General features: G+C 37.8%; 1 protein-coding gene across 1 annotated transcript; it reads right to left on the bottom strand.

The window, feature by feature from the left end:
* Positions 1–8,406: 8,406 nt before the first annotated feature.
* On the bottom strand, positions 8,407–13,620 carry LOC149003632 (ras-related protein RABA4d-like). Its single transcript, XM_089137546.1, has 2 exons — positions 13,090–13,620; positions 8,407–9,176 (listed from the first exon to the last, which is right to left on the bottom strand). Exons 1-2 carry the CDS (start codon positions 13,314–13,316, stop codon positions 8,726–8,728), a joined length of 678 nt encoding a protein of 225 aa, XP_088993672.1. The 5' UTR covers positions 13,317–13,620; the 3' UTR covers positions 8,407–8,725.
* Between the last annotated feature and the right edge of the window lie 227 nt (positions 13,621–13,847).

Below are 13,847 nucleotides of genomic sequence, written 5' to 3'. Positions count from 1 at the left end.
GAAGAAAAACCTGCCTACAAATCCTACAACAAGACCTTCAGCAAAAAACATTAATGGCCTACAGGCTACAACAGAACAGGAGGGGAAATGGGGGCAGAAAAGAAAAAGAGATATCTAACTAAAAACATCAACTTCAAAGGCCTAAGTATATAGAAGATCATCAGAAGATGATCATAAAGCCCCCTCTGACCTTTTCAGCTTCCCTTCGTTACCTACATCCCCGCTCCCCAAGCATCTCATTGACATTAATGTGCACACCTTCTTCTTTCGTCTTTCCAACTTTTTTGTGCTGTGGGAAGTGGGAACATTTCTGTTTTCTGAAATCTTCTATCACGATCTTCTCAACTTGCTCAATGGAGTTGAGAAAGCTTCTTCTGCGGGGTCAAGAAATCAGATTCTGCAGCATTCTTGTCATCGAAGTTCTGCAGAACCTTTGATTGTTGGCTACTAGAAGGCGTGCTCGGCTTCACTACTGGTTTTTCTGGGTTTGGAGTCTGCATATTTGAATTGTGCTCGAGGGGAGGGGGCAAAGGGCTTCGGAGTTGGAGCACGCTTAAGCTCGATCTACATGACGATCTCTCGATGGCCCAACAGGAACAACATAAGCAAGCTCTATTTTAAGACAACAAGCGATGGTATAAGATAAAGAACAAGCAGAAAGAAACCAAAACTAAACTTATGTGAAAATACCCATGTAGTTTTTGCACAAACTACACTTGGAAGAAACAGAAGAACAGTTCTTGCCGATATTAGTGAAGGACCACATCCATATTCTAGAGCAATATATCCAGATTCAAGAACATGAAATTCAACCAAGAAACGCAAAAACAAAGAGTGACACTAGAAGGGTTTGTTTGAAAAATTATAAGAAACCCAGATTCAACACCATGAAATTTAAGCAAGAGACATAGAAAGGCAGAGCAACGCAGTAGAAGGGTTCGTTTGAAAAAAAGAGGAGAAATCCAATCAAACCTTCCATTCAAGATCAAATACATATTCTAAAGCAACATATCCAGATTCAACACCATAAAATTTAAGCAAGAAACCCAGAAACGCAGAACAACCCGATATTAGCGGAGGACAAATCCATATTTTAGAGCAACATATTTTAACATAACAATTAACAAATACATACTAACAAATGCTGTAACGAATCCATGTTAGTATGTATTTGTTAATTCTACAATTCTCTCATCTACGGTTGTAACGAATGCTGCAATCCTGCCTAATGCATTGTCATGATTTGACATAGGCTCATAGAGACGTTAGATACCACAGGCCAACACCTGGTCATGGTGTTGGCCATGGTACCCCTATCTTGGTCATGGTATTCCTTATCTCGGTCATAATATCCCCTATCCCCTATCTTCTTCACAGTTTCTTGTATTGTCATAGTTTCAGCATCAGGAGAGACATTATACAAGCTCGATCTCTTGCTGATGCTCTGATACCATGAGAGAGTGAATGAAATTAGATAATATAATTAATGAAGAGAGCTACAGTATATATAGCAAAGTGTAAGGGTAAACATAACAACCAGGGACACGTCATTAACTAGCCAGTTGTAATACAGTGAGAAATATCTATTTTAGATACATCATTGATGCTCTGATACTGTAAATATTTCTATTCTGGATGAAGGTCTTGTTCTTACCGTGTTGCATCGATTAGGTGATGATTATCGTGATTTCACTTCTGCCAAGATCAATGGATCAATTAAATGTTGCAATAAAAAATTTTTAACATAACAATTAACAAATGCCTACCTACAAATTCTGCCCCCTTTGGCTTGGCCCAACTTCCGAATGGGCTTGGGCCCCAGCATGATAGATATCTATGCACTAATTTGAGGGGGAGTGATATAAGTCATAAGTTGAGTTCAGGGGAATAGTTTGGTGTCTTTATTGTTTATGTTTTTAGTCTCACATCAAGTATCATTGTACTTGTTCGTTCATAATTATTATCATAAATAAAGCACTGCTACATGTCACTCTCATTAGTCAAGACACTAACATTAGTCAAGATTCATCCAAGAAATTCAACAGTAATTAATAATGGCTTATTTTTTGGTATTGTGGTACTCCTTATCCTTTCATTACATTGGATTCTTTCTTTTTGGGTTTACTTTACGGGAAATAGTTTTGGGATAAAATGTCACTGTGCCACATTCAAATTCAAAGGGGGAAGAAAATGGTCCTGCTGCCTACCATGCTTTTGCATCCAACAGTCACAAAAACTCTTAACTAGTGACCATTCAATCATATCTAAATCTAACTGAGATGCAGATGCTAACCTCTCTTTCTTTCCGTAATTGCCTTTTAAATGCGGTCAATCAAAAGACGAACCTGCTCCTTGAGCCCCAGGGTAGCTTCTTTCGTTTGGTTTTCCAGGAATGTAATATGTTGGATCAAGCTGATCCATACTCTCCCGACGTGCTTGCACAGCCACAGCAATATCAGCCCACTGCCCAATCAACCGATCAAACCCTGCATTCATTTCTTCTCGAAAAGTGTCCAAATCCATAATCACTTGTTTTCGGAAATCATCGTCAAGGTATGCATGCATACGAAGTTGTCGAACAATCGTCATCAGTTGATGGTTGATCAGTAAATCCAACCCCAACAGCAGCCTGATGAGTCTGCACGGCCGGCTCAATCGGAAAAAAATTAAGCAAAAAAAAGAGGAAAGGATGTAAGAAATTCTATTACAACGAAAGAACTATGACTAGGAATGAATTCAAAGTCTCGTTCTAAACCTTAAACCTTGAGGGTCAGTCTCAATCTCATCTAAAAACATTAAACAAGAAAAGAAAAATGTAAGAAATTACTGGAAACAAACAACTTCAAACAGAACCCCAAATAAAAATTGCAGATACTGAGAACCTCTTCTCCGTGAAGATGTACTCCTCCCTCTTTTTCCCCGTCCTGGTCCTCGTCCCCGAGAGCTTTCGGGCAGCAGCGGAGACGCTTTCCTCTTTTCCCTAACCATTTGATGCAGATTCTCCTTCTTCGTCCAAAAGCGGTGACTTAGAATTTCGTTTGGTTTGAGAGAGAATTGTTCCGCAATCAAATTCGTGAGCGGAAAATGTATATTAATATTATTTAAAATTATAATTTAAATATTTGAATTTGAATTTGAATTAAAACTTGTTTACCATCAAACTCTAAAATTTATTGATTTTTTAACTAATGAATTTGAATTTGAATTTGAATTAAGCGAAACAATGCCAAGGGCGAAATGAACTCTACATAATATCGTCAGATTTCGGTGATTTCATTTGATTGAAAAATTCATTTATTTTATTTTTTATTTTTATGTTATTTCTTGTACTTTTGAGGCTATTTCTTTTGCAATTCTATTACAATTTTATCTCAATGATTCAAGACTCAAAAGTTAATGTGTTAAATGTAATTAAGAGAATAATTTACATAGAATAATTTATAATTAGGAAAACATTTTATAGCAAAATCTTAAAAATTAATAAGCAATCTTAACAACTATATTCTAGTGATCTAGTCCTCAAAAGTCAATATGCCAAATGTGGTTAGAGAAGAGTATATACATGAAATAATTTATGAAAATAATTTAAATTATGTAGGGATTTTGTAATAGAATCGTCGATTAATCATTCCAACTATGTCCAAATAATTTAGGCCTTAAAATGTAACACGTTAAATGTAACTAGGCAGGAGATTTAATGGCGGCCACTACAGTACAATAGCCACCCAATTCACCTGGAGTGCTTGAACCCCCACAACAGGCGAAGAAGTATTCAACCCATTTAGGGAGGTTGAAGGCCTCGTGCGTACGGTTTCAATGAAATGAGAGTAGTCCACACAACCCAGTAACCACATAGAGCGTGAAAGCCATGCTTCCCAGTTGAAGGTAAATGGCAAAATCCTAGTTTGGACTCCAAATGATGCAGCCTCGTCTGCCTTCTCCATCAAAGCCTATTCCATGCACCATCTGAGAATAAATGAAAGGTGTCATCTACTTCTCGTCCCTGCACACGAAGGCACTGGATCAACTGGAACATCTGTGGTCAATTAATAAAATAGTGGTATCTTCTTTTTAGGTCAATAAAGGGGCTTGAAAGATCCTCTTCATTTCTCTAAATTACTTCGTAACTCTTTTAATTAAGGGGTCAGCTTTTTAACTTTTTATTTAAAAATAATCCTGATTTAAAATTAAATTTGTTCTACACATTAGTTATTTTCACATTCCTAAGTTCAATTAATGAGTTTAGAAACTACAGTCAGACAAATACATAAACAACTAATACTAAATTTGAGATTTAAAAAAAAAAAAAAAAAACTAAATGGCTAGATGGGAAAAGTGTTTTATAAAAATTTGAAATAATAAAACATGTATGACAAATGCTTCTATGTAAGAAGTCAGAGTTCAATTCCCCTGGAGCCAGCCTGAGGCAAGGACTTCCCTTATATTTGAATTATGTATAACAATCATCAAGATACACGTAATATAGCCCAAACAAACCTTAGTTCTAAAAAAAGAATCATGTATACAAATGACAACCTTCTTTCTTTTTGGGTAAAAATATATGACAATCTCACATATGTGTTCAATATAGTTGCTATAAATAGATGTTCACAATCTAATAAACTAAACAAATCCATTCTCTTCACCAATTTCTATTATATGTTGTTGGGGAGAGGTGGGGTGGTGCTGGGGTGACTGGGTGAGCTTCTTTATCAAAAGGTGGTTGGAATGGTACATCAAGAAATTTTATTAGTTCATTTCATTGTCAGAAATAAACCATCCATCTCCTTGTAAATGTATGACATATTGACATGTGACCCAAAATAGGGATTTGACGAGATCATTTTTATTAGGAATGACATTTATATCTATTATTTTACCTTTAAAATTTGTTTTCAATATTGAAGGGGGCCAATTAGTGATATTTCACACGTGGAAAGAGAAAAATATTGAAAAAATATTGAAAAAAAATTAGTATAAATTTTTTTTTAAAAATCGGTAAAAATATATGTAATTTGTTTGTGGAGGAAGAGTGAAGGGGAAGAAGGATATTTCAAACTTAGGACAAAAAGATGTTACATTTGCAATGACGTCTATTGGAATTATTTGTTTTTCGTTGCTCGTGAGTCAGTTTTATTGACTTGCTTGTGTTGGGTTCAATTCATCTCAGCCGGAATCAACCATTTCGATCGAAAATCTTTATGGGTGTTTCAGAATTAAGGCTGGGATTAATGATGGATTAGTAATTGCTCGAGAAATGAAGATCCTTGATCTCCCCTTTGCCCAACTCAATCAATGAAGAAGATGGGTGAGGGGGGGGGAATCTCTTCATTCATCTCGCTAAGATTTTATCTTCAAAACAGCGACAACAAAGAAGACAATAAGCCTTTCCCAACTAAATGGGGTCCACAGGATTCTTGCCCTCCAATCGTCGTTCGCCTGCGTACAGGCCTAGCTCTTCCTTTTCCCACTTCTCCTAGGTTTCTTGGTCCCCTGCTCTTCGTTCCTTCTTGGATTATTCTTCTCCGGAGCTTTTGGTCTCCGTTGCGGGCGTGCCCCTCCGTTTCTCGCTTATCCTTTGGGAGCAACTCCCGGCCACTCTTTGTCGTTTCTATCTTATCCATCCTGTTTGCCACTCATCCATCTTGCTTCTCTTTCCGCTCGTTTATCTATTGTTCTTTTCTCCTCCGTCATCATGCTGGTCGGACCGGTCCTATTTTTCCTTGCTTTTGGATCGCCGATCACATGCCCCGGTGCCCTCTCCCTTCTCCACCCTTTTTTTCTTTGGGAAACCTCATCTTCTAATCACCTCTTTTCTTTGATTGACCTAGGTACCTAACATCACTCGGGAATCTCTTTATCGTCAGTATCCCACTTCATCATCGCCGATCATGCTAGTTACAAACTAGATATTCTTCTTCGTCTACTGTTTAGCCTTTTGATTCCAAGCTACTCTCCATGATTCTAATTTGGTTTATCCCCACTTGGGTCTCATCAATCAACACAATATCATCCGCAAGCATACACCGGGGACCTCATCTTGATGTCTTTGGTTAATTCATCCATTACCGGTGCAAATAGATATGGGCTTGTTGACCCTTGTGTGCCCGTTATCGGGAATTCCTTACTTTGTCCCCCCTGTTCTACATTAGTCACCGAACCATCATCATATCCTTCTATATCTACATATTTACTTGCACACTTCTTTTCTCTGTCTTGCCATTCGCTCTGGGACTCTATCATAGCTTTTTCTAGGTCAATAAATACCATATGAGGTCTTTCCTACATTTTCTATACCTTTCCATGTCTCCTAATTGTATAGCCTCCGTTGTAGTCTTCCCGGCATACCCAAATTGGTTCTCCGTGGTAGTTGTGTCTCACCGGGTTTCATTATTCTCTCCCATATTTCATCGTATGGCTCATCAATTTATGCCTCTATGTTATTACAACTTTGAATATCTCCTTTATTTTTGTAAATTGGAACCACAACACTTCTCCTCCAATCATCCGCATTTTCCCCGTGCTCATAATCTTATTAAACAACTTAGTCAACCAAACTAGTCCATGGGTTCCTGCTCTTCCATACTTCAGTTGGGTTTCATCGGGACCTTGTGTCTTGCCGAGTTCTCCTCCTTAGCTTCTTTACCTCGGACATCGATTCTCGTATATAGTTCGGACACCGTGCCTTGGTGAAGTGTAATCGTCCACATAAGTGCTTGGATGCTCATTTAGTAACTAGAGATAGGTTTCCCATCTTTTCTTAATTCCTCCTCACAACTAATCTTTCCATCTCCATTTTTAATACATCTAACATGATCAAGATCTCTACTCTTCCTATCCCTCATCGCTGAGATTTTATCTTCCTCGCAAAATAAGTGGCAAACCGAAAATTTATCGGGTGTGCCATATGTCCCAACATCACATCATATAGTTGAAATACATTTATAAGTCACATCAAAGAGTTCTTTAATGTGACTTATAAATGGATTTCAACCATTTGATGTGATGTTGGGACACATAACACACATCTACAAAGAAATGGATGGTTCATTTCATTGTCAAAAACCTGATATTGGTGCACGTCAAATCTAGGATTTCTTTGAACTGGTTACTTAGCACTTTTATCCCTCCTTAACAATCTACTTTTAGGATTGTAATTATGTATTAGTTCATAAATTTTTAGATTGGAACTATTCGTTTTTCTTTTATCTGTTTTAGGGCTGTATACTGGAATACAATTAGTAAATCAGCTAAAATCTTTAGAGGTTGTAATAATTTGGGAAATTTCTTTTGTTAGAATACCATTTGCCAACAAATGAATCTTTTCTTTTGTATTTTTTCTAATCTTAGTAAGCTGAACTTTATCTTTTCACCAAAAAGGAAGAAAAAAAAAGTTCTCTCCCATATCCATATCCATAACTTCACAACTTAATCTCTTTGCTAGAGGTGGAGCTAGGGGCCGGGTGAGGCCATGTTCCCCCACCCTCCAATTTTTATTTTTTTTTATTTTTTATAATTTTAGTTATCTTTCAAATATTGGAATTCAGGAATCTACTTCCTCTTCCTCTGGAGAAGAGGAAAAGAGGGAAGGTTTCAATTTTAGGGCTACAGAGCCTCACTTTCAGGAGGGAAGTGATATATTTATAAATAAAAAAAAAATAAATAAAAAATAAATAAAACTCCATTATTTGAGTTGACCTGAGCTATGTTGACCAAAAAAAAATAAAATCACGGCCAACTAGAAATGCATTTTGCTGACCAATCTTTTCAGCATGTAAATCCTTTGTGTCCAAGGAGGGTGTGCATTCATGTGTCTGGTGGTTGCATGCTTTGCCTGTAGACCCGGATTGGTTGCTTGGTACAACGGACAAGGCATTTGACATCTAGACGAACAATCAACACCCTGCCCAAATGCAAATGATCTAGATCCATCTTTCCAGCAGAAGACTGGAAAAGATTGATAAAGCTAGATTGGTTTGGCTCGTTGTGATGGGTTTGAACTACATTTTGGTCTAATAATGTCCCATGAGCTGCAACTCGATTTTGGTTATTAGTTTAAATGTTTGGAACTATTGTTGATGACATTGTCTCACTTAGTTTTATTTCCACGAGCAGCGCATCCAGCGGTCGGATGCCTGGACGCACACCTTGCCTAGAAGCAAACGGATGCCTGGATGCACAACAGTTGGCTACTTCAGACTAAGCCACTCATTCAAGATTTGGTCCTAAACTCCAAAGGCAGCCAGACCCAAATACATGTCCAACACAGCCACAACATACCTGTCAACATGGTTGTTGAGGCATATGAGTGTAGGATACAGGATATCCTTGATTGAATTCTGCACCACTAGAGAGAGAGAGAGCGCTAATTTTTCATAATTTAAGGCGATGGCCAAGAGAGCCAAGAAAGCCAAGAAAGCAGAAGAGCCTAGCCACGCCAGCTTTAAACTGCGAATCCAAGATACATCACTTGGACTTTCAGCTGTTACAGTATCAAATCATGTTACACAAGTACCTCAACTTACAAAAATGAAAGAAAGCACAGAAAAATGACCAAACACATCAAATGGTATGACTAATGTCACCTGAAATATGGTAAACAACAAGAGGGAAGAAGACATGGTTATATATAACAAAATTACAAGGCATAAAGTTTCGGGAAAGGAAAAAAAAATTTGTAGACCTATGTTTTGTTTAGTGTGTGAAAGCTGAGGTGAGTGTCATCCTAATTAGAGGCACAACACGTGAATTTCCTTCCACTGGTTTCTGGCTCTTGGCCGGGCACAACAATCTTTGTTCCCTTGAGAAGCGATGAACTCCCTCCAGTTTCTGGTCCATCATTTGCAACTAGAGCCTTCTTGCTGATGATCCGGTATATCTCTGTAAGGACGGTCAAGAAAGCTGTCTCAACATTGGTAGCCTCAAGGGCTGATGTCTCCATAAAGAAGAGGTTCTCCCTTTGGGCAAACTCTTTGGCATCATCAGTGGGGACGGCCCTAAGGGATCCAAGGTCTGACTTATTCCCAATGAGAATAATGACAATGTTCTTGTCAGCATGGCCTCTAAGTTCCTCCAGCCATCTTGCCACATGATCAAATGATTGCCGCTTGCTAATGTCATAAACTAGCATTGCCCCAACTGCACCACGGTAGTATGCACTTGTCACTGCACGATACCTGAAACCACCACCCATGACCTGAGTAAGGAAATAAATATAAAAGAAAGAATGCTACACAGAACGACCATTTATTTGACAAGATCAAAAGAAAACAGAGGAAACTCAATAGAAGTTATGTATCTGATTGGGGGAGAGCAATGGCGGCAGAAATACCTAACTGACCAACTTCTCAGTTTTTGCGAGGATTTCATTCATGCTCATATCTTTTAACAATTCAACAACAAATAAGGTGCCAAACTTCCCAAATGTGAGGGAACAACATTTAATCAAGTTCAAATATCTTCCCCTTTAAAAATAAAATCACGACACTTGTAGAAATAAAATAGACAGTTATGCATTACTTTCCTCCCTTCTAAGAGCCTCCATCCTCCCAAATCGTATCCCTGACCCTTCTCAGCTAAATTCAACTTATTTGAAATCCTCCCAGCCGGTGGTCCTAAAAAGATCCAGATACCAGAAATCCAAATAACCAAATGCAGAAACTTGCTGTCAATACTCATTCCAGGATCATAAACGGTTCAAGCAAGCCATCAGCCTGGAAAACCAGATTGTGCTTCTTAATGAACAATGACAAGCACTTCATGGGTATAAGGCTCCTTAACTATGTATCGAACTCCATTTTACATTGAGATCACAAAAACAGACTGAGGTAAAAATTGAAGTTGACCAACCTAAACTAGAACCTAACTGACCATGGAAATAGCTGCAAGAAAGTATAAGTTCTTTGGGAATGATAACCTGTATTGACCATCATTAGGCTTCCCTACCTTAATAAGACTGGCTAGAGGATAATTGAATTAAAACAGATCCCAATGAACTTTAAGTAGATATTAATTCCCTAGAATTACTGTGCAGAAGAATAAAAAAACATGCCTCCCTCAGCACCGAGGTAAAATAACCAGCGAATACACAAAACCATAGAAATCCCACCAGAATACCAAAACTTGACAGACTCAACTTTGCCTTTACCAAAACACTTAGAACCTAGGATTCCTCCTCGAAGCCAAGCCACACTGTCCCACATACAAGACACGATTTAACTACAGTTGCATGCATACACAAGCAGTAATGCCTCTTGGCTTAAGTGCACAACCAATGCACATCATGGGCCACCTCTAAACAAATGGCAAGGGTAAGATCAGTATTTTGAACTGAATATTTAACAAAATAAGCTTGTATCTAGACTTTTAATTAAGTGAGAGAGATGGTTTCAACATAAGGAAGCCAAGCTACAAGCTTATAAATTTTAAATTCAATTATAATGGCCGAAGTGTAAGGATACAGGGAAGAATACAAGTAGAAAGGACAATGCTTGGTACCATAAAAAACCATTTCCAAATATTATTTGTGGAAAATCTATTGGAGAAAGAAGGGGGGAAGAAACCCAAAGAACTTCCATTTCTCAATCAGTTTCCAACTATCCTGGCAATTCCTTTGTTATTTTGATACATACTTTTTTAATGTGGAATAACCATTGTCAATCACCCAAAGATTTGACTCTTCCCTTTCTTAAGACTGAAGAGAACAACCGCCATGGGAGTAATGAGGAGTTAATGGAAGGAAAAATTGAACAAAACAGAGCCAAAAGGGTCAGTTGCGATTTACTATGAAGTCTAGTAGGGATTTGGAGGGAGAAAAGGGTCTCTCAAAAAATCAATCTGGTGGTCAAAAAACCCTATAGAAAATATCATGGTTATAAAAAGGAAAAGTTCCAATGGGCTGATATATAAACGACTGGGTATACATTAAAAAGAAATGAAAAACATATTAATGAATCATATGATGAAAGTGCAGTTGTAGAAAGCAAGATATGAATTGATATCCAAGAAACCAAGGAAGAAATTAAAACCAGAAAGAACACGGAATGAGACAAAAGAGAGGATGGAAGAACAATTAAGGTTAAGGTTACTAGCCAGGGTTTCACATGACTGGTATAGAGTACCAGAAACTCAAACACTATTTCGTTGACACTATCATATTGCTTATACCTATAGCTGTAATGAGTCTAATGACTGACCACAGAAAAATATTCACTTAGCCCTGGCTTTTGATGAATAAGTACTTTGAAAAAACTGGAAGACGAACAACAGAGAGGGGCCCTGCAGGGGAGGGGGGGCAATATTTGTGGGAAATGGTAACATCTGATTTTTATTCTTTTGGGATAATTATCTATTCAATGGGAGCGAGGAAAGATGAAAACCAGGAGGCTTGAACCCCAAGACCTCCTGATTGTTGGGGTTTTAGGCTCCACAACACTACCAACTACACTAGGCAATTATACTCAGCTTATAATTTGCTACAAGTGGAAAATTAAGAAATTAACGCCAGTTCCTCATGGCAGGAATGGTGGCCATGAGGAACCTGCATCATGTCAGCAGTTTATTTTTGGCATGTATTAAGTTCCGCATCATGGTAAAAGTTAGAGAAAATCAAGAGAGTTTTGGCTCATATTTGAGGTCAACAGTACATTTATAATATATACGCATTTGACTCATATAGAATGCTTAGTTTTGGCCAAAAGTTGACCCTTGAGATGGGAGGCACTCCATCATAACATTGATCCATCTAGCGTAATTACCTCCCCTGTGGTAACACATGAACCTGTGAAGTCCACAAACTCCTTGGTGAATGTTATCAGTACCCTTAATGTGATTAGAATTTGGGATTAACTTTTCTACTGAAAAAAAAAAAAAAAAAATGAAAAGGCATAAAAACAAAATACTACTAACTATATCTGTTGTCATGGTTCTACAATACCATCCTAGCAAAGAGATACAACTTTTTTCACTTCCTTTGTAAGATAGACCATAAAATTAAAGAACATAGATTCTGTGATGCAAAACTAAACTGGCTGGCTAGAGAAATTGGCTAACAATGCAATGTTAAAACGCAGTTTCATTTACTTGTCATTAAACTCAAAAAAGTGAAAGTCTGAAACTTTTCATAGCTTGCTTTTCTTTTCTTTTCTTTTCTTTTTTTTTTGGTGGGGGTGGGGGTGGGGTGGGATGGGAGAGGGGGCTGGAGACTATAATGATCAGATGAACAAGATCAGCTGTGATGCAACACTCATTTTGAGTTTGACTTCTCTTCTGAACTCCCAATGATCACAGAAAGCTGTCACAAAATTGTAGAAAATTCACACTCCTCTCCCCATGTGAAGCAATGTATGATGTATGCAACTAAGAAAATTCTACCTATCGTTTCTTTTTTTCTTTTCCTTTTTTTTTTTTTTTTTTTGGGGGGGTGGTTGGGGGGAGGGATAGGTAACTAAATACACAGCATTAAAACGAATAAGTAGCATCAATGTTCTTAACGGAAGAACAATATGAAAATATGACAACCATGCGGAATAAGAAACCCAAGATTTTAGTACTAGGATGTTAGTCTTTCTAAAGAACAACCTGGAAAGTAAAAGAGATGGACTGCCAGAAGTTCTTATTAAACTCACTGACTTGCAATAATGGACATCAGTGTAGAGCGGATCACTAACATGATCTGTTTAGGGAAATAGTAAACCAAAATGTAATCAAAGGCTTTTGTTACACAGCTCCCTCCCTTAGAAGATTAAAGTTTTCTTTTACACCAATTGCAACTTGGATGAGTTCCTTGACTATCCCTAGACATGGTTCCACGTACAAATCTATCATAGGTAACATTTCCTTTGCCAAAGACTCTATTTGGGTTATCGACCCGTTAGTCTCACAAGCCTTGATCAAGTACTGTTCATTTCAGCGTGCTTATTCTGTAAATTGTACGTTCTTGAAACAAGGTCATGATCATCAAATATTGAAAAGAAGAAAAAAAAAATTTAAACAAACAATTCGAAAAGCAGGAATTCAGTATATATTTTCGCAGCTGTGCAAACGATTTCATGCCTCTAAAAGAAAATAAATACAAGATAAACGGCGCACCTTTCCTGTCCAGCAGTATCCCATATCTGTGCCTTGACAGTTTTGTGATCTATAACAAGCGTCCTCGTCTGGAATTCAACACCAATCGTCGCTTTTGATTCCAAACTAAATTCGTTCCGAGCAAACCGTGCGAGAAGCTGGGATTTTCCGACTGCAGAATCTCCGATCAATACTATCTTGAACACATAATCAATCTTCTGATTGAAATCTCCATACAAATTCGACATCTCTGTCTCAAATCAAATTAACGAAAAAGAAAGAAAGAAGAAAAAAAAGACGTGAAAAATCTTTGATCAATTAAGCTAGAGATGGATCAGGCAGGTAATCTGAAGCTCTGATTACTTTGGAAAGAAGAGATTGAGAGAGGTAAATGATTGTCATGAGATTCTTTCAGTGAAAATAAGAATAACACAGAGAAAAATAAGATTTTTCAAATGGAAGCGTTTTAGAATCAAGAACATAGAAGAATAGCTCCACAGGCTTTCCCTTCCCCAATTGAGACACGGCGTAGAGTGTGGGAGCCGCGTCGTAGGAGACCAACGGCCGAAGGGTTCCTCAAGCGCATTTTATATCGCTAGAAAGAAATCTTTTGGTATTTCCTCAGCGTAATGTTAAAATTGGACAGCTCAAACCAACGGGATGGTCCAAGGTAAGTAGCTTGATCCGCTTAAACAAGGTTTCAATATCAAATCGTTGTGGATGTAAAAAAATTTCGCTGAGAGACTCACCCACCACAACTAGATATGTCGAAAACGAAC

This window comes from Hakea prostrata, chromosome 10 (genome assembly GCF_041222555.1).
Source record: "Hakea prostrata isolate BN-2017 chromosome 10, UWA_Hpros_2, whole genome shotgun sequence".
Classification (NCBI taxonomy): Eukaryota; Viridiplantae; Streptophyta; class Magnoliopsida; order Proteales; family Proteaceae; genus Hakea; species Hakea prostrata.
Note: the sequence above shows the minus strand (reverse complement) of the source record. Positions and strands in the feature narration are given on the sequence as shown.